The sequence below is a fragment of the Symsagittifera roscoffensis genome, chromosome 10 (assembly GCF_963678635.1).
Source record: "Symsagittifera roscoffensis chromosome 10, txSymRosc1.1, whole genome shotgun sequence".
NCBI lineage: Eukaryota > Metazoa > Xenacoelomorpha > Acoela > Convolutidae > Symsagittifera > Symsagittifera roscoffensis.
The window spans coordinates 26,703,956-26,723,195 of record NC_087071.1 but is presented as its reverse complement, the minus strand read 5'-3'; the positions used below and the strand labels follow the sequence as shown (position 1 = coordinate 26,723,195).

The window sequence follows — 19,240 nt, the reverse complement described above, 5'->3', positions numbered from 1 at the left end:
TTTCCAATTGTTGTGTTTTTGTTTCCAATTGAATAAAAGTGTGGAATCTTTCACACTTCACCTATACATCCATGGTATAAACTAATAATAGAGTTCGTATATAGAATACTTGTGTTCTGTGTAGATATCTGATCCCCTTGATGGACGCTGAGAGTGCGAACTACTACACCAGGGAAGTGATGTTGGTGCTGGTCAGGGAGTTCCAGAGTCCGGATGAGGAGATGAAGAAGATAGTGTTGAAGGTGGTGAAGCAGTGCTGTGCCACTGATGGTGTGGAGCCAACTTACATCAGCCAGGAGATCCTTCCACCCTATTTCAAGTACTTCTGGAATCACAGGATGGCAATGGACAAGCGAAACTACAGACAGGTGTGCATAATTAAAAAGATCTTCAAGCTCCTTAAGATCTTCAAAGTCAGGTATTGTGTTTAAAATGTAGAAAAAAAATCACCTTTCCAACTGCCTAAAAGTTTTGGTTTGCAGAATTTTTTTAATTTGCTTCATATGTCCGCGTGTTTTTACGAGTCATGAACGTAGTGAGTACTCTTATATAGGTCTTGGTGATTTTTTGTTTCTTTTTTTAGGAAAAAGTGTCAAATTTTGTTCAGGCTCAAATTTTCTTTTTCGCGTTTGACTTGGATTTTTTTTAAGTTTAGTTCATTTGCTTCGTTAAAAAGAAGGTAAATTCCATTATTGAACAATAAAAATGTAAAAGTCACGAAAAATGTGATCGACTTCTAGTTTCGAGCGTGGAATTTAATTTTCGGATTTCCCAGCCAAATAAAAAAAAATTACTTATTGATCCAGTTTTCTCAAATTGGGTCAGTTTTATCTAAAAGGGTCAATCATAAAGTGTTCTAAAAATTCAAAGAGCTTTAAGGCAATCTATTTGTTTCTTGGGAATTCGAAAAATAAGATTTTTCAAAAAAAAACAGGCCAGTATTTTATTTCTGTTTACTTGCGTTCATTGACTCTTTTCCAACTACCTGTTGGCTATGTTTTTATGTTATAAGAACGATTTTACGTTATAAAACAAAAGTGTTAAACGACAAAACAGTTTTTAAGTGTTATGGTGTTTATGTTGCCTGCAGCTGGTGGACACTACAGTGGAGATAGCGAACAAAGTGGGAAGTCGGGAGATAGTGGCCAAAGTGGTGGATGACCTGAAGGATGAGTCAGAGCAGTACAGGAAGATGGTGATGGAGACTATTGAGAAGATCATGAGCAGCATGGGCGCCACAGAGATAGACAACAGACTAGAGGAACAACTAATCGACGGCATACTCTACGCATTCCAGGTGAGTTAGGACCGAGTTGGTTAACTCATAGAGTAATTTCGGATAGGGTACACCGTCTGCTCGTCACGCTATCTTATTTTCGGCCGGATAGATTCGTGCAACTCCTTAGTCTAATACCGATCCTAATCTTACTCTTATACTATCTAGTCTCAGGTTGTTTAACTAGTCTCTGCTAGGCTCAATAGATCTAGGGTATACTGGTTTATTGCGGTTGCTGAAGTGCTCGGGAGAGTCCAACTAATTTCTAAGTTAAATTCAAATCTCTCTGGTGCTGAAATTACAAGTAACTTCAGCACTTACAAATAAGTGGGTTGTTAGTTAGATGGATCATGATTGGTTAATATTAAATACTTTACATTGGTAAAATATCTAAATTATCCAATCATAAAATGTAGTTTAGATCAGGTTCCACCCATCCGGGTTTTACAGAGTTTTTTAGAATAGTTCTTCTGCAATTCGAAGGATGGATGATGGACGTTGGTGTTTGGCGAACATCTTATTTCTTCTGTTTCCTTTTTGTTAAAGAAGTTCTAGGAAGCTGGAGTTAGAGACATAAGACGTTGTGTCTTCTAGTGACAACGACTAAGTCTTTGCAACAAACTCAAATCTGATTTCAGAATGGTTTGCTATGTCAGGTTTTTTTGTTCTGCGTGGAGAACTTCTTTTGTGTCTGATCTTAGTTTGGGAATGGCGTGGAGATTGTGCGTGGAGGGGATGCCTGGTTACTCGGATCTGTACGTATACTTGAACATCGAGGTGGTCATTGGTCTAGTTCAATGAAGTCCTTTTCTGCGAAGTCAAGTCGTACTCTAAATCCTTTGAGTTGTGATTGTCAGTGGCATATCGATTGTGGTTGGCCATTCTCTCTCGAGCGTAGTGGGGTCGTTTTGTCTTTAGATGTTCGTCCTTGGTGTTGTATTCTGATCTATGTATTGCATAATGTAATTTACATTTTATAAAACATTTATTAGTTTAATATTTTTTTATTATGATTTTAGTTAGTTGTTTTCACAAAAGCTTTTTGTTTTAGTTCGGTTATTTTGAAGAGTTACTCACACTTGAGTAGCTCTTATTAAAAATAGAGGTGTGGTCACAAAGCGTGGATGTAGCGCGGTGGGTTAGGCCGGCTATAGAGCATGCTCAGGACGTCCTTCCTGGTGGGTTAGGCCAGGAGTGGGAGTATGATTTCATGCGGTTTTTGTGAGGGGTCCTGTTATGTGACAACGTTTTATGTTGGGTTTGTTGTGGTTTTTCTTATGTCTTGTTGGTTATGTCCTTTTTCCAAAAAGCAAATTGTTTGTGGTATGGGTTTGTCTTTCGACTTTTTTGTGTTTTATTATTTCTTTCTTAGACTTTATAATAGTCTTCAAAAGAATAAATTATCCAGTTTTAAACTGGGTTAATCCGGTTTGGGTACCGTTGGTTTCCTTTTCTTAGTCATGCTGTTATTCTATGATTTGTGGTATTTAGTAAGCTGCGTTGGTTAGTTTTGTTTAGTATATGATTCCTTTCCAACCGGGTTAAAGGAAAGTTTGAAACATGTTATTATATGTTAGAGTTGTTGAGTGTGAAAACTTGAAACTGAAATTCATTATTTTAAACAATTCTTCGTGGGCGAGCTGTGCGAGTGTGGATAGAATTTCTGTGCGAATGAATGAGAATATCAAAAGGTTAGTACTGCATTTGCATTTTATTAATTTACTGCATAGAATTTGGAAATTTACTGCTAGTTATGGGGGAATTTTAAGTTACAAATTTTCATCATAATTAGATTTACTGCTTGTGGGGAAAATTTTAGAAATGAATTTACTGCATTGGTATTAAATTTATAAATTTATAAGTGTAAGAGATTAATAGAATTGTTGAAATCTGTTTGATGAAATTTGCGATTTTTATTTGTCTTTTGTGGTTTTTGTAGGTGATCGTCGGATGAAGGCTAAAAATCTAAAGAAAACATGGATAAAGTATGGTGAGTTTTTTAATATTTTAATTAGTTAGTAATATTCATTTAATTCATACTTACCTGTTAGTCGTCGGGGAAAAAACCGTGGGGGAAGATGTCGTGAATTAGTTCTGAAGTTGTTAGTAGTTTAGCTAAGATGCGGATGATATTTTTAGTCTGAAGCAGTGGCCAAAGCAATTGAAGTGCCTTAATAGTGGTTAGTTCTTCAGTGCCAACTGCAAACTCATAAGGTGTGTTTTGGATTAGATTATATAATTTGTGATTGAATTTAGTGTTGTGAATGAATTCTAAAATTGGGATTTCTATAGGTTGTACAAACTCGTGCGGGATAAGGAAGGGTCGGGATTCTTCGGCGTTGAAGGTCTTGGTGATGGGACAGAAGATGTACATTTGGGTTATGGGATCATAATTGCGAAGAATACCATGAAGGTTAGTATCTTTAATGCAATATGTGAAATTTAGGAAAAATGGTGAAGTGTATTTGGAATTAATGAATTGAAAGCGATGGTGTGGTTGTCTAGAGGGTGTGTGTAGGTCAAAGTGATTTTGGATGAAGCGATAATAACTATATGTGTGGGTTTGTTTTGTGCGCAACATAATATCGTGTGAGCAGTGAAGATCTCTTTCGTGTGGTGCAAGAAAATGAAAGGTTAGTGAAAATATTTGGAAGCGTTCTATAAAGCTTTCGTATGCTTGTGTGTCTATTAGTGCTTCTGAAATAATGTGATCAAACTTTCGGTCGAAGATGTTTAGTGTAAATATATATGGTGTCTTGATGAAAAATTTCTCGGTAATTTGTGGGTTAGCGAAGCGATCGTCGTCTAAGAATTGATCTTGGTTAGCTCTGATGATGTTGTGATCATAGTATTCGAGTGTATATTCGTTAGCTCTAGGTGCAGTGTGTGTTTTTAGTGATTTTTTATATCCAACGTAAGTAAATTGTCTAGCGGTTAGAGGTGTAGTGAGTCGATATAGCATGTCCGTATTTCGCTCTATATCGATGTGAGTGTTAGATAAAGGTAAGCAAAGAGGGTTAGTGAAATGATAATATGAGGTCCAAGAGAGAGTGGGCATTAAAACGTATTCATCTACAAAGTTGCGTGTTTCGTTAGTGTCATGGGGGGTGTTTAAGGTGTATTGTGGGAATGAGGGTAAGGTGATGGCTAAAAATTCTTTTGTGTTAGTATGCTTGGGGTGGTTGATGTATTCACGGGCTGTTCCTGGTTTTGCTGGGAAAGGATGGTTGGGGAACTTTCTTTTAAAAGTGCGGTAAGCTCTATTAGTGTTGAGTGAAGATTCAGTTGATGTGGATGATGGTGCTAATGATTCAGTATAATTTGAAGAGGGTGTAGGGGTAGGGGGGTTGGATGAATTTATTGTGGAGGAGATTTGGTTTATGGTTGGGGTATTAAGGTGGTAGGGTTGTTGTTGAAGGGTAATAAAATTATCTAGCTCTGGGGAGATTCGGGGGGTGTCTGGAGAATGAGATGATTGGTCAGAATGGTATGAGGAGTAGGTTGGGGTAACTTGGGAAGCATAAGAGGGTGTGGGGGTGATTGGGTCAGGGTTATTGGATAATATCGGTTGAAAAGGGGGTTGAGAAAAATTAGAAGAGTTATGAAAATGATTTGATGGGGATGGTTCTGAGTCGGCAAATTCATCGGGGGTTTCAATATTCGGGTTATTGAGTTGTGAGATGGAATATAAAACTGAGATGTGTGAATTAGTGTCGGAATTCATGCCTGATGTTACATTACTAGATGGAAAATCGGGTGGCGGAAAAGCAAAAAGTGGTATTATTGGGATTGTAGATGTAAGATTGGTTGGGTGGGAATTTGATCGGTGTAGTGATCCAAGTTGGCGGCTCATCGTGGGCTAAAAAAATGATTATTTTGAGACTGAAAAGCGGTGGTATGGGGTTGTTCAATAATTTGTTCGTAAGTATTATCATCTTGTGACTGGTGTGTCATTATATGTTGGATGGGACTTTGTGATGTGGTGAGTCGAAAATTTGGATTATGTGTGATGGCTAAATTTCGAAAATTTCGTGGGACTAGGGATAGTGGATGGTTATTTGGTAGGGGTGGTAATTGTGGTGCCGTTGGCGTTATGTCTACATTGTTATGTTCTTCGTCGTATGTATTTTGTCGTGTTGCTATTTTTGTGTTATATTCTTTTATTTGTGCGTCTAAAAGAATTTTGTTTATAGATGTAGAAAAGATTCCAAAAAATCCTGCAAAGAGTATGCGTGCTACGCTTGCTTGTCTGTTTACTTGTGTGTGTATAGCACATGTGTTGTAGATTCCTTTTAAAAGTGAGAAAAGAAATCCAATAAAGTTAAACATTGCGTATAAAATAGTTAATTTTTCTAAGATGTAGTAGGGCCATCCTAGAAAATCGAGGATCTCATTTTTGAGTGTAACAAAGCTAAAAATGTTAATTGGTGATATATCTTGGGGACGGTATTTTTCACCGTTTAGATATATATAATCTTTAATGTCTTTAAAATATCCGCTATAGTCTTGCGTGTAGATATCGGCAAATCCTGCGGTTTCTGCAAGTTTGCGTAAATTTTGGTCTATTGATTGTCTTTGTATAGTGTCCATTTGTGTTAATAATTCTTGGAATTGCTGTGTTCTAATGTGATGTTGAATATCTGATTTTGAATAGATTCCTATTGATTGTAAGTCTATATTTGGGTTTCGAGCAATAGCGCGAATGCTTTCTAGTGAAAATTTTTTGAGTGATTGCATTAATGTGGGATATGGAGTGAGAAGATAATATTTATTTTCATCAGGGTTTAGTTGTACTACATTGTGGCTGTTTTCTGATCCACATGGGACTGCGGTATCCCAGAAATAGGTTCTTCGTGAAAGTGTATCCGCGAAATGTACTTTATTCTTATAAAAGATAGGGATTCTTTTATAACATCGTTTATCTTCAAAAACGTATAGTGGTGATACTTTTTTAGTACAAGTATAAAACCATAAGATGTTTCCTTCATAGTCTAAAAAATTTGATCTATTTCCAGATAATAAGTATCCTGCATAGGGTATTTTTAATACTGCTAGTGCAAGTGATTGTAATATTTGTGTTCGTTCTAATTCGCATAGTTGGTGTAGTGTTTCTAATTCGGAGAGTGACATTTCTTGAAAAATTCGGCTAATTGTATAATCTAGTTTCATATCTAAATGAATATCATAGTGGATATTACCGAAATATGTAGTATTCATTAGTGATAATTCTTGTAAGCGTGTGCTTCTGGTGTCATGGGGTTTTAGATGTCCACCAGGTTGTCCGTTGCTTTTTTCAAAATTAACTGGTATATAGGATGTTCCTTCGTTTAGAGGATGACCTGTGGCATATGGGTCGATTTTTACTTTTCCAGTGGTCATGTCGAATCCTTTTTCGTATTCAACTAATATTTCAGAGTATTGTGTTCTGTGAAGTGGATTCCTGTATTTACATGCAAGTTCTGTTTCTTGATATATTTGAAAACGTGTCAATTTATTTTCTATATTGTCTATGTTTCTAAAATTAGAACTTAGTTTTCGTGATGGATGGACTTGTTCATATGGAATTGATTGCATAAAATATTTTTCGTGAAATTTTATCATACGAGCGTGTATTTTTGCTACTTGAAATGTTGTACATGTATCTTCGGGGAACCAAACAATTGTTGCTTGTGTTCTCGTTGTAGGGTCGCAATAACCTTGATCATTTTTACAAGGTAATCGGATTCCTTGATAGATCATTGTGTTATCTGATAAATCTCGTGTTAGTTGTATTTTTTCGAGTTGTATTTTCCAATCGAAAAACATTATTTCTTGGTATCCTTTATTTTTTGTGTCTGCTTTGCAGTTTGATGGGTCATTTATACCAATGTGTGGTATCCAATGTTTATCGTGTAGGTCATAGGTTAATCGTCCGTGTGCGCCGTTATACGGGTATTTTTCGTCTAGTTTTATATGTCCTTGGTGTCTTTCAAGTTGTGATTGATGTACAGAGTCTGAAAAAACTTGAAAGTTAACTAACTTTCTTTGGGAGTTTTTATTTTGTGTGATGTTTAGTCTAAGTAATTCATTTTTACAATCGTCGGGATTGAGATGTAAAAGACGTTCTATATTACTCTGATAGAATGATTCATGGTCAAGTCGGTTTTTGTTTCCGTTCGAGACTTGTGAACAATGTACTTTCTTTTCGGAAAATGTTGCTGTAAATTTATAACCTGTAACTGTTGTTGCTCGGGCTTTTGAATAGAGTGTTGCTATTACATCTGTGGTTTCTATAGCTTGTGGTTCTGTTTCACATTGTGATACTTGATTTATTGCATATTTATGTAGTGTTTTTTGTTCATTTTCTTCACAATCGTAATGTGTTACTAATAAATCTTGTGGTCCTGTACGAGGAGAAGGGTTTATGTTTTGATTTGAGATTACTAGAAAAAGGAGTTGGAGAAAAATTAATAATTTTAGAATATACATGTGTATGATAGTCCTGAGTATGGATTATAAAATGTAATGTAGCCAATTGTGTTTTTGGTATATCTGTCGTATTTGTATATTACTTCAGTAGTTATAAACGGTGGTGGTAGTGATTGAGCTGTTATGTTAGGTGGATTTAATGGGTAGGGATGTTGGGTAATATTATTTAACTTAACTGTGATTTCAAACTTTAATTGTAAACTGTTTTGTTGGAGTATTTGAATATTGTGATCACGGATATCGTTGTGAATATCTTGGCGATATTGTAATCTATTAAGTGCCCAGTTATGAAGGCGGTTACTTTCTTGATGTTGTCCAAATAATGGTGGAGGTGCTGTAAATGTATTCCAATCTAATCTTAAAGGAATATTTATTGATGATTGTTCTCGATATCTGGCGTCGAGATTATTTGGAAAATTTAAGTTAAAAGGTGGTGGTGAAATCTGGCTTATTGATGGTGTTGATGGTAGTGATAATGTTTCTGGTAGTGATGAGGATGTTGTTGTATCCGTAGAAATATCTATTGGGTCATTGACTAAATTTAATTCACCTTGTGTAAATGAATGTGTTGTCCAATATGGTAGTCGTGATGCCTGGTTTGGGGGGTTAAAGGGATTTTCACGTATTTGTTCAGATGTTGGTGTTGAACCTAAGTAATCTGATGGTAGGCTTGAGGTGCTACGTTGTGAAAGAAGCGTAGGAGTTTCTGGGAATATACCAATGGGGTTTTCTGGAGTGTTTTGTGATGGGGATTGAGGTATATCAAAATGAACTCGGGGAGTTTGAGAATTTCTGTTTCGTCGAGGATGTATAATTTGTCTATTTATTTCGACTGTATTTTGGTTTTGACTAGGATTTCTTATTCTACTTAGTTCTTGTGGTAGTGTTGGGTATAGGTTATATGTTGGTTCGCTTAGAGGTGCTTGTCGTTGAACTGGTTCTAGTGGTTCTGATAAACGAGCGTGTCGTTCTTCAAAAGTGTATGGATTGTCTTGAAAAGAAATTCGTGTAGATGTTTGAGGATTTTGAGTAGTTGAAGGTGGTGTTGGGTTATCTTGGGATGATGTCGGTGAAGACTGACTTTGTGACTGTTGGGTAGCAATTTTTGATGGTTTTTTGAATTATTACTTTAGTGAGAAATTTTGTGTTTATTATAATATTCTTCCAAAAAAAGAATTAGAAGGATTGTTGCTAGGGCAAATGTGAGGATTGCTTTCTTTATACATTTACATATGGTCAAAATGAGGGATGATAAGAATGCTATGAAAATTACAAACAATAAAAAAATATCAGTTCTACTGAAAATTGTTCGTATCATTTAGACAAGTTATATGAATCGTACCTGTGGATATAATCAAGGGTTTTGGAAAGTTGGAGGAATAGTTCGAGTATAGTGTAGAAAATTTAAAAAAATGTTACAAAAAATGATTAGGATTATTAGAAAAGATTCAAGTATATCAAAAAGAAATATTATAAAGGTTTCAAGTATTGTAAAAAAATGTTTAAGATTTATGAGTATTTGAGTAACTGATTGAGAGAAGAGCATTTAAGAAATGATCTCTTGGTCGAATATTTTTTGCTGTTTGAGGCGATTTTCAAGTGTGGTCGGGTTATTTATTAGTTTTTTGACAAGTGGGTTGAGTTTTGTAAAAAATTGTTGGGGGCAATTTTCATGGTGATTGGGAGGTCGTCTTTTTCTTTATTTTTGTTTGTCAAATGATCCGGGGTATGGTGAGATTTTTATACTTTAGGCTAATTAAAATGTTCATTTTGTTACTTTAGGCTAAGTTAACAAATTTGCTTTGGGGGTATTCGTGGTCTGAGTTGGGGAAATATTGTTGATCTTTGGGTTATTAGATAAGGGAGGGGTACGGTATTATGGTGATATTTATTTTAGTTGTCAAGTTGGAGTGGTTTGCTTATTTTTGACCTGGAGGTCGTAAAGTTATAGTTATAGATGTGCCTGGAGTTCTATATGATTCGTCTAATTGGTCTTAGTTTGAGTTAGAGAAAGTGACGGATTGGATGAATCCTATTGGTCTATTTTGAACTAGAATTATTACGTACTTGTCAGCATGTTATTTTAAAAAATGTAAATGAAAAATGTTTCGAAGGTTTCAAGATAGTGAAGTATAATGTTAAAATTTCTTTTGAAATTCCACTTTCTTTAAAATTTTAGATTGGGGGATGAATATTTTATAGTTTTTACGTGGTTGATTTCGGAGTCTTGTTGTTTTTCTATTTTCTGATTTGTCGATTTGTTCTTGAGGTATTATTTGTTCGGTCATTTTTCTATTTTTTCTTTGTTTTGGGGATTCTTTATGGCTTTGTGTATTGTTTTTGGTGGCGATTGGTTTTGTGTTTTGATTTTCGGTGGGGTTATCATTTTGTTCTGTGTTTTTCAGATGTGGTTCATTTTGAATGATTTTTAATCCTGTGAAAGAATATAATTGAGTTAATTCGCGGAGTGCGTATTCTTTTGGGTAATAAGGTAATAGGTTGTTTCGATGTTGAACGATTTCTTTTTTGTTTGAGTCGGTAATTTTATATGTGACATCAGTGGGTTTTGCAATTATTTGGTATGGTCCTTTTCGAAGGGGTTGTAATTTTTTAGAAATTCCTTTTTGAGTATTAAAATTAGGTATTAAAACAAATGTTCCAATTTTTAATTCGGAGGCTGGTGTAAAACGTGAATTGATTTGTTCATTAATGTTTTGTCTTTGTAATAACTTTTTTGTTATTTTTTGATAAATTTCATTGTGTTTTTTATCTCTATTTAGAATCCATTCGGTGTGTGTACCGGAGGCTAGTTTAAGAATTTGTGGGTGATGAAAATGATCTTCATCGTGTGTATGTAAAGGTAGGTTATAACAAATTGAATCTTTATTTGGTTGACAATAACCTTGTGCGTTTTTATGAGAATTTGCTGTAAACATTATTGGTTTGCGTGGCTTTTGGTTAAAAACCATTTCGTATGGTGACATTCCTAAAGTTGTCGTAATTTGTGAATTATACGCTAAGGGAAATAATTTTACATCTGCTGACCATTCGGTATATTTTGTATCATTTCCGTTGATGATACATCTAAGATATTCTTGTAATGAACGGTTCATACCTTCGACTAAGCCGTTTGTCCAAGGTGCATGAGATGTACGTGGTTTGTGTTTAATGTTATATAAATGACATAGTGTGATAATTTCATTATTTATGAATTCTGTACCGTTATCTGTAACTAAAATTTCTGGTAGTCCGAATTTTGCTATCCAGTGTTCATAGAGTGTTGTGTAAGCGTAATAAGCGTTACAATGTGGTACTGGGTTAAGTGCTACATAATGTGTAAATGCGTCAACAATTACCATAATGTAGGAGTTTCCTTCGGATGAGGGTGAAATTGGTCCTTTGGTATCAAATGAGATACGATGGTTAAAGTACAAGCTTTGTCCTTTAAAATCTTGTTTTTGTGCTATTTGTTTTTGATTTGGGTAAGGTTTATTTAGTTGACATACTATACAGTCATTGCATAGTACTTTTATCCAAATTGGTGCATTTGGGAAGTAAAAATTTTGTATAAAATTTGAATATGTTTTTTCTGATCCAGAGTGTCCTTTAATATTTTGTGTATGTGAAATATTAAAAGCTATAAGAATCATACTTAAAGGGAGACAGGGAACTGTAGATTCATTCAGGTTATACTCTAAAAGGTCTGTATTTTCGTTAATTGTTGTGTTGTTAAATTTGCGAAAGTATCGGAGGAGTGTTTTATTTCCTAGAATGGTTGAATCTGCCTTGACAGGTTTAGTTTTATATTTGTGCCATGATTTTAGTTGTCTAATTATCGGGTCAAGATTGTGATATTGTTTCAGTGTTGAAATTGTAATCGTTTCTGTTGGAGGGAGAAAAATGTTTTCAATTTCGAATTTAGATAAGGGTATTGTATCAAGTGGGTCGTGAAGGTCAAAAACTTGATTTATTGTGTACTTTGAATCATTTGTTTGTGGTCCTGATAAATTTATTTTATCAGTTAAATCTTCTTTTTCAATTAGTGGAAAATTGTCTTTTTTAGGCGGGTGTTGTTTTGTTCGTTTTTGTTGGGTGTTATTTTTTATCCATTGAGAATATGGGATTGGTTTGAAAGTTGATGTTCCTAGTAAATCAACTTCATAATGATTATTTTGACAATCTAAATAAAGTGGGAAATGTTGTAAACTATTTATTTGTGATTGTTCAATATCAGTTTTTACTGCATATTTGCATTCCAATCGGGGTGATGTTTCGTTTTCTGCAAGGTAGAATTTTATGTTTTTGGGTATTTCAACTGTTGTTTTTCGTGTAAGTAATTCAGGTGGTGTATTTCGACTTAAGGTGTCTGGTAATGCAAGATTTTTTCCTGCAGTCCAAACTATATGTAAGTTTGGAAATTTCATTAGAATTAGTTGAAATCTGTAAACTCGGTGGTTTGGGTTAGATTTTTGTGTAAAGAGAAAGATGATTGGTTTATGGTCTGTGAATAGAACTGTTGGATGTTTTGATCCAAGTATCAGAAATTCATATTCTGTCAGTGTATATATTATGGCTGTACATTCTCTCATTAGAGTTGAGAGTCGTAGCTCTGCTTGAGTGAATAATCGAGAATTTGCTGATATGAGGTTCATTTTATTTGTACCATTATGTGATTGTAATAGTGCTGCACCGATGCCAAAGTTCGAAGCATCGCACATTGCATAAAATGGTTGATTTGAATCTGGAATAGTGTTTGAAATTTGTTCAGTTAAAAGTTTCTTTATTTCTTCAAATCGTGTTTGATGTTCTGTGTTCCATTCAAAATTATTTTGTTGTCAAAGGATGTTATAAAATGGTCGTATATATAGTTGCATTTTATAAACATATTTACTTAAAAAGTTTAACATTCCAAGAAATTCTTAGATTTTCTTTTTATTTGTTGGTGGTTGAAGTTTTTGAATAGCGTCAATGCGTGATTTCAATGGAGTGATTGTTTTTCTTTCTATATTATGTCCTAAGAATTTAACTCTTGTCAAAAAGAAGTGTGATTTATCGGGGGCGGCCTTCAGATTTTCGTTCTGAAGTATTTGGTGATATTTTTCTAAAACATTGAACATTTCGTCTTTTGTTTGTGATTGCATAAAAACATCGTCTAAATAGGTGATTGCGTTTTTCTTGAGTATTAGTGGTCTAAAAATTTTGCTCATAAAAGCTGAAAATGCTGCTGGTCCTATGGATATTCCATAGAATAAGCGGTTGAATTCATATTGTTGGTTTCCGATAACAAATTGTGTTAAACGTCGTGATTGTTCATCTAGTGGCATTTGATTGTATGCACTATTCATATCGGCGGTTGTAAAGTATTTGCCGTTTATTTTTGTTAAAATAACTTGTATTGGTTCAATGGGCCAATTACATTTTGATTCATCTATAAGTGAATTGAGGTATCTAGCATCGAGAACGATTTTTAATGATTCTCCTTTAGCTAGAATGATAACAGGGTTGATAAATGTGTTGCCTTTTGGTTGTTCTTCTTTGTTTACTGGTGATATAATGTTGTATTGTTCTAAAATATCGAGTAATCTGTTCACTTTATCATGTAAGTGAATTGGTACTTTACTTGCTCTTTGTTTTTTGAAAACTGCGTCTGGTTTTAACGGGAGATGTAGTGATGAACTGATTTTTCCAACATCGAATTTTGATGTTGCATAGACTGATAAATATTCAATTAGCTGTTTGGCTAACTTTTCGAATTCGTCTTGTGTTATTTGTGAATGTTGGAAATTAAAAATTGTTAAAAATTTTTGTTGGTCCTCTGTGTAGTTACTTATGTTGAATGTAGGTTTGAAATATGGAGTTTTTGTGAAATAATCCGTATTTCTGTTTTCGTTACTTATTATATTATTTATAGATAATTCTTCATTAAGAATTGTAGATTGGCAAATATCTAGTAATTGGAGTATATTATTTACGCGATAGGCTTTTTCGTGTATTGGTGATATTGTAGCGTTGGTTTCACAATATCCTAAAAGTCCTAAAGGTAATGTTACTTGGTAAGGTGTGTTGTTATAGACATGTAAGGAAATGATATCGGAATTCGAATTTTTCAAATATTTTATGGATGAGATTGTGATTTTGAAAAATTTGTGAATAGGTTTGAATTCAAATTCTGACATATAAAATTTTTGTTTGTTTTGTTCTTTATCATATTGGTGAACTTGTTTGATTGAAAAATTATAGATATTTCCTGATAGTGGTTTTAGGTGTTTTCTTTGTTGGTTAAATATCGGGTAGAATTTTGAAAAGAATGGTGGTTGTTTATTTAATCTTTGAAAAAATGTTAAGGATGTTTCTTTTGTTTTTGTATATTTATCTTTGATTAATATTTTACTATTTAGGATGTTAATTGTTGGTATATACTTCGAAATAAATGGTATTCCAATGATATTATATTTAATATCAGTGATATGGAATATTTGTTTAAATGGCTTATTTAAAATTTTGCTTTGTTCCATTGTTCTGGTGGGGAGGAGAAATAATTGAATTTTTCCGTAGTTTATCAATGTTGATCCTTGTGCTGTTGCTAGTTTGCTGGAGGTTTCAAGAGGTGTTAGTTTTGGGTGTAAAGTTTTTATTTCATTCCATGTGGGGATGTTTATTATGTTTGATTCTGCTCCTGAATCAATTAAAAAATCTATTTCAAGGTCTGGTGGTTGAAATTCTTTATTTCTTGGGCTTTCTAAGAGAAATGGTATTGTCCAAATTTTTTCTTTGGGTTGTTCTTTTTGTATATTTTGATAAATGTGGTTTGTATTCAAGCATTTTGTTTTGGTATTTTTATTTGTTTGATTTGTAGTGTTAATCTCATTTGTTTCTTGCGTCGTTGGTGTGGAATTTATGGGTGTAGTGTAATAATTTTGAAGAAATTCTGATTGATTTTCATATATGTGTGATGAAAAGGGTTGTTCATATATGACAGATTCATAGTCATTTTCGACTTTTATCATATTGATAGAAAGAGTGTTTTCAGTATCACTTTCTGAATCTGATGATGTACAGTTTATTTGATTGAGTTGTAACGTATCAGTTACTGTGTCATCAATACCTGGAGGGTCTGATGTTGTTTCTGGATTAGATTGTACTTGATTGATTTGTCTTTGATGTTTAGGTGTACTACTTCTGTGGCGATTATTAGAATTATTATAGTTATTATTATTCCGGTGTGGTGATTGGGAATAATTTCTATAACGATTATTATAACTTGAGTGTCGATTTTGTGAATTATTTCGCGATCTGTTTTGGTAATTATTGTTTGGTCTGTTATAGTTCGATCTATTATATGAGTTATTCCTTGATCGATTGTTCGGGTAATTCTGGTTTCGGTTGTTTGAATAACTTCTATTTCGATTATAGGAGTATTTTCTATTCCTATTGTATGATGAATTTCGTGATTGGTTGTTTGGATAGTAGTTATTTCTTGATTGGGAATTAGATCTAGAAACAAATCGTTGTGTATTTGAATTTGATCTGGAGTAGTTATTTCGACTATTTGGTCTATTGTAGTGATTTTGTGATGAATTATTCGTGTTTCTTCGTTCTGGTGATCTTCCTCTATAACTTGAGTTATATGGTGATTGATTTCTTGTATAATTTGTATTGTTCGGGAGTGGTTTTCCTGAACTGTTGTTGCTGTGGACTGTTTTGTTCGGTAGATTTTGATCTTTTTTCATGTATTGATAGAATGATTTATTTGGTTCTTTATATTTTTGAGGTTTATTTTGATTGTCTTGCTGTTTTTGTCTACATTCGGAAATACTATGTCCGTATCGTCGGCAATAATTACACCATTTTTTGAAAGATGGTTTGCCTTTGAAGTTTGGGTTCTTTTCGTAAATATTGAGTATTTCAGTGATTTTTTCAACGAGGTCTGTTTCTGATTCCTGTATATTATTAATATTAGTGGGAGTCGTTTCAATTCTGTTAACGTATTGTAATTTCAGATTTTCCGTTTCTTCTAGTTTCATCGTGATTTCTGCTTGTTCTAATTTGTCTACTAGTTTTCGAAAATCTAAATCGGGTTCTCGAATTGAAGAAGGATGGGATGCTCTCTTTTTTATTGCTATTTTCCTTAATTGTGGTGTTAAGGTCATCATTAAGATTTCTTTCATCTTTGTGTTTTTATAGTCATGTGTATTTAATGAATATGCTTTTCGAACTAGTGTTTCGATTCGTACTGCTATTTGCTTGATGGTTTCGTTTGGTAATCTGCGAATTTCATTACATAAAACTCTTTGTTGTTGTTTGTTTCTTTCGGAGTCAAACATTTTTGAAAATTCCTGTGTAAACCTTTTCCAGTTTGATTTTATTTCTAGAGGTAGTACTGAAAACCATTTTTGGGCTGCGCCATCTAAGGTTGTTTGTATTAACGCTGTGCGTCGATGTATCCAATTTTGATGTAGTGGCGTATTAATTGGTTCAGGTCCAATATTTAAAATCAGGTTTGCTGTTACTGCATTTAAATAATCTTCTACAGAGTATTCAGGGTCTGTTCCTGTGAAAACCATTAAAGGTTTGTTTGATGTTATTGATGATCCACCCATAAGGTATGGATTCATTGTCATTTGTAATGATTCTGCTGCATTTGGCATTTGAGAAAAATTTGAAAGTTGGTTTCTTGTTATTTCATGTTGCTGGAGATAATATGTGAGTGGTATTTCATTTTGCATTTGTGATGGTTGATACGAGTGTGCAGTCATTGGATTTTGTTGTTGAATTGGTTGAAAAGATTGTGTATTAATTAGATTTTGTTGTTGAATTGGTTGTTGATGTTGTGCATCTATTGGTTGTGGAGAAAAATTTCTATGATTTGTACGTGTTCTCTGTATTCCTTGTCTACGATATTCTTGAGTATTTGGTGCAAATATATCTGGTTGTAAGAAATCATCATCTGAGGATAAATAATCCATTTGATAAGATGTCTGTTTTTTATTTTTATTTTGTTGAAAAAATGGGTAATTTTCACTGTGATCCTGTGGAGGATTTGTTTGGAAATTTATTGAATTAGGTTGGGTCATTGGGTTATCCCAATTTCGAGATCTTGTATATTGGTTAAAATTTCTTTGTGGTTGATTATATGTTTTTGATGGATGTGTATAATTATAATTATGGTCTGCAAAGTTGTTTCTAGTGAATGTTTTGCGTGTTTTTGATGGTATTGTCATGGGTCTGTATGTTTGGTAATCCATATGTGAATATTTAGGGGCAACCGAAGGTTTAACGGTTGATTGTAAGGTTACCTGTGTTTGTGAAGGATTTGTATTTCTTGGTGTTGTTAAATTTGGGCGTATTGGTGAAATACTTTGTTGTGTAGTTGTTGTGTGTACAATTTCTTCATTTATGAAGTGTGATGGTGTCTGGATATCTTGTTGAGTAAGATTCCTAGTTCCATTGAGGTTTTCATTGTGTATAACTGTAGAGTTTAAACTATTATTTTGTGTATCGGGCAAAAATGTATTATAGTTTAATGGTGTTGCATCAATGGTTAATGGTATTACTTTTACATAATCTCTTATGTAAGATATCGTACTTATTGCTTGACTTGAGATTGATTGTGGGAAGCTTATAAATGCGGGATGAGACCATTCGGGGTCCCAAACATAATCTGATTGTTCTGTGATAGCGGTATCATCGTTCGAGTTTTGGGGTCTAAAATTTTTTCTTGCTTGTGCAATTAAATCAATATTGTGTGTGAAATAATCTATTATGAACCATGCCAAAATTTTTTGTAGATCGTGTTTTGTATGTTGTGAAACGTCGTCTTTCGTGAAATTTTCTTTAATGATGTTTAAATAACTAGAGAGTAGTGTGATTTCATGTCGTACTCTTAAATGTTTAGATGTTTCTGTCGGTGAGACATTTGTTATTGGGATTTCGTTTTCTAATATCGAAATATAACTATATATTATTGCGAAAACTTCATTAGTGAATATGGAGTTTGCTCTTTGTGAGTTATGATATTGGATGTTTTTTATATATTCTGAAAAAACTTTTGAAAATTCTAAATCAAGATCGTCTGTTTGAATTGTATATTTTCTATTATTATGGTTTGGTGAGGTGAATTCTATGGAGTAGATTCCATACTGTTGCGTTATGTTGCATATATCTTTTAAGTAGTGGTCTATGATTTGTCTTTTGATTTTTACATCTGGGAACTCTGTTTTACATGGACTGATTCCGGGTTCAAATAAATTTAATAGTAAATTTTTGCAAAATATATGCTGTCCTCTATCGGTGGTTGCATCTACTATAAAAGGAAAGATTTCATCATCATCTGGACTTTCTTCACCTGGGGTGTGCGTTGAGCTCATTTTTTCGTTCGATGACTGTTAATATGTAATTATTAATGTGTCGAATTGGTTGATTCCAATTGTATAAATGTACTGGTTTGTGTTTATACTGCTTTTTTATTCTTCTTTTTCCTCTTTTTGATGAATTTGAAGTTGTTTCTGAGTCAGAAAAATATAATTGATCGTGAAGTGGGCAATTTTTATCTATTGATTCTTTTAGTTTGTAAAGTTCGTCTAAACTGTTGGTTTCTGATTCTGAAAATGCGTTTCGATTTTTTGAAAATCTTTTTCGTGTTATTTGTCTTTGTTTCGTTATTATTTTTCTTTTTAGTGTTTGTCGTTTTGTTCGAATGTATCCAACTGTTTGTGTATGAGGTGTGATTACAAGGTCGTATTTTTTGTTATCTATTTCACAATTGTGTAAAACGATTGTTTGTTTATTTCCTAGGTTTTTAAATGACATAAGGTTTAGGATGACGGATGCAAAAGGTTGTTAAATGATTTCTATTTTCCTAAACTGTTAGTTCTTACGATTTTTTGGTTAGCTTAACCTGGGTCTATTTGTTCAGGGTTGGAGAGAAAAGTATATCGATTCCGAAGAATGATTTTTTACTTTCTCGTGGCTAGTATAAGTTAAGGTGTTAACTTACTTAATCTTACTTAGGGGTAGTGATTGTGTTCAAGGGTTGGAGAATAGTAAATCGATCCACAAGGTTCAGGTATAATTAGAACGCGAGTAGTTCGTTAGATACTATTTTAAACTTACTAAGTCTAAGATTTATCCTGGGTCTGTTAAGAGGGGGGGTCAAGTGAAGGATGAATAACCGAAGTTCTTCACTGTTTATCCTAATTTGAATGATTAGTTTTGTTTAAAAATTTCTATTAGTCTTAGGTCTTTAGAAAGGGTTGGGTAGTGAATCGACGTTTGAGGTCGTTAGACACTAATTAAGTGGGTGGGGGAGAACAAAGTTGTTCTGTTTGATCCAAGGATAAGCCTTGATGATCAAATTTGAAATTTAATTAAGTAGAAAATGATTTAAGATCCAAGGATAAGCCTTGATGATCTGGTTTTAAAATTAAGTGAATTTAAGTTTTAATAAAATTTTAAATATGTGTAAAGGAAAGATTTAGTGTTTTGATGATTTTAGTG

At 33.6% G+C, this 19,240-nt stretch overlaps 1 protein-coding gene across 3 annotated transcripts in view; it reads left to right on the top strand.

The window, feature by feature from the left end:
• LOC134855116 (splicing factor 3B subunit 1-like) overlaps positions 1-19,240 on the top strand; it is a 602,997-nt gene that overhangs the window by 571,762 nt on the left and 11,995 nt on the right. For all 3 annotated transcript variants that reach the window (XM_063871518.1, XM_063871519.1, XM_063871520.1), the window contains 2 exons: positions 125-368; positions 1,091-1,297. In XM_063871518.1, coding sequence (XP_063727588.1) covers positions 125-368; positions 1,091-1,297 — 451 coding nt within the window. The remainder of the gene's footprint in view (positions 1-124; positions 369-1,090; positions 1,298-19,240) is intronic.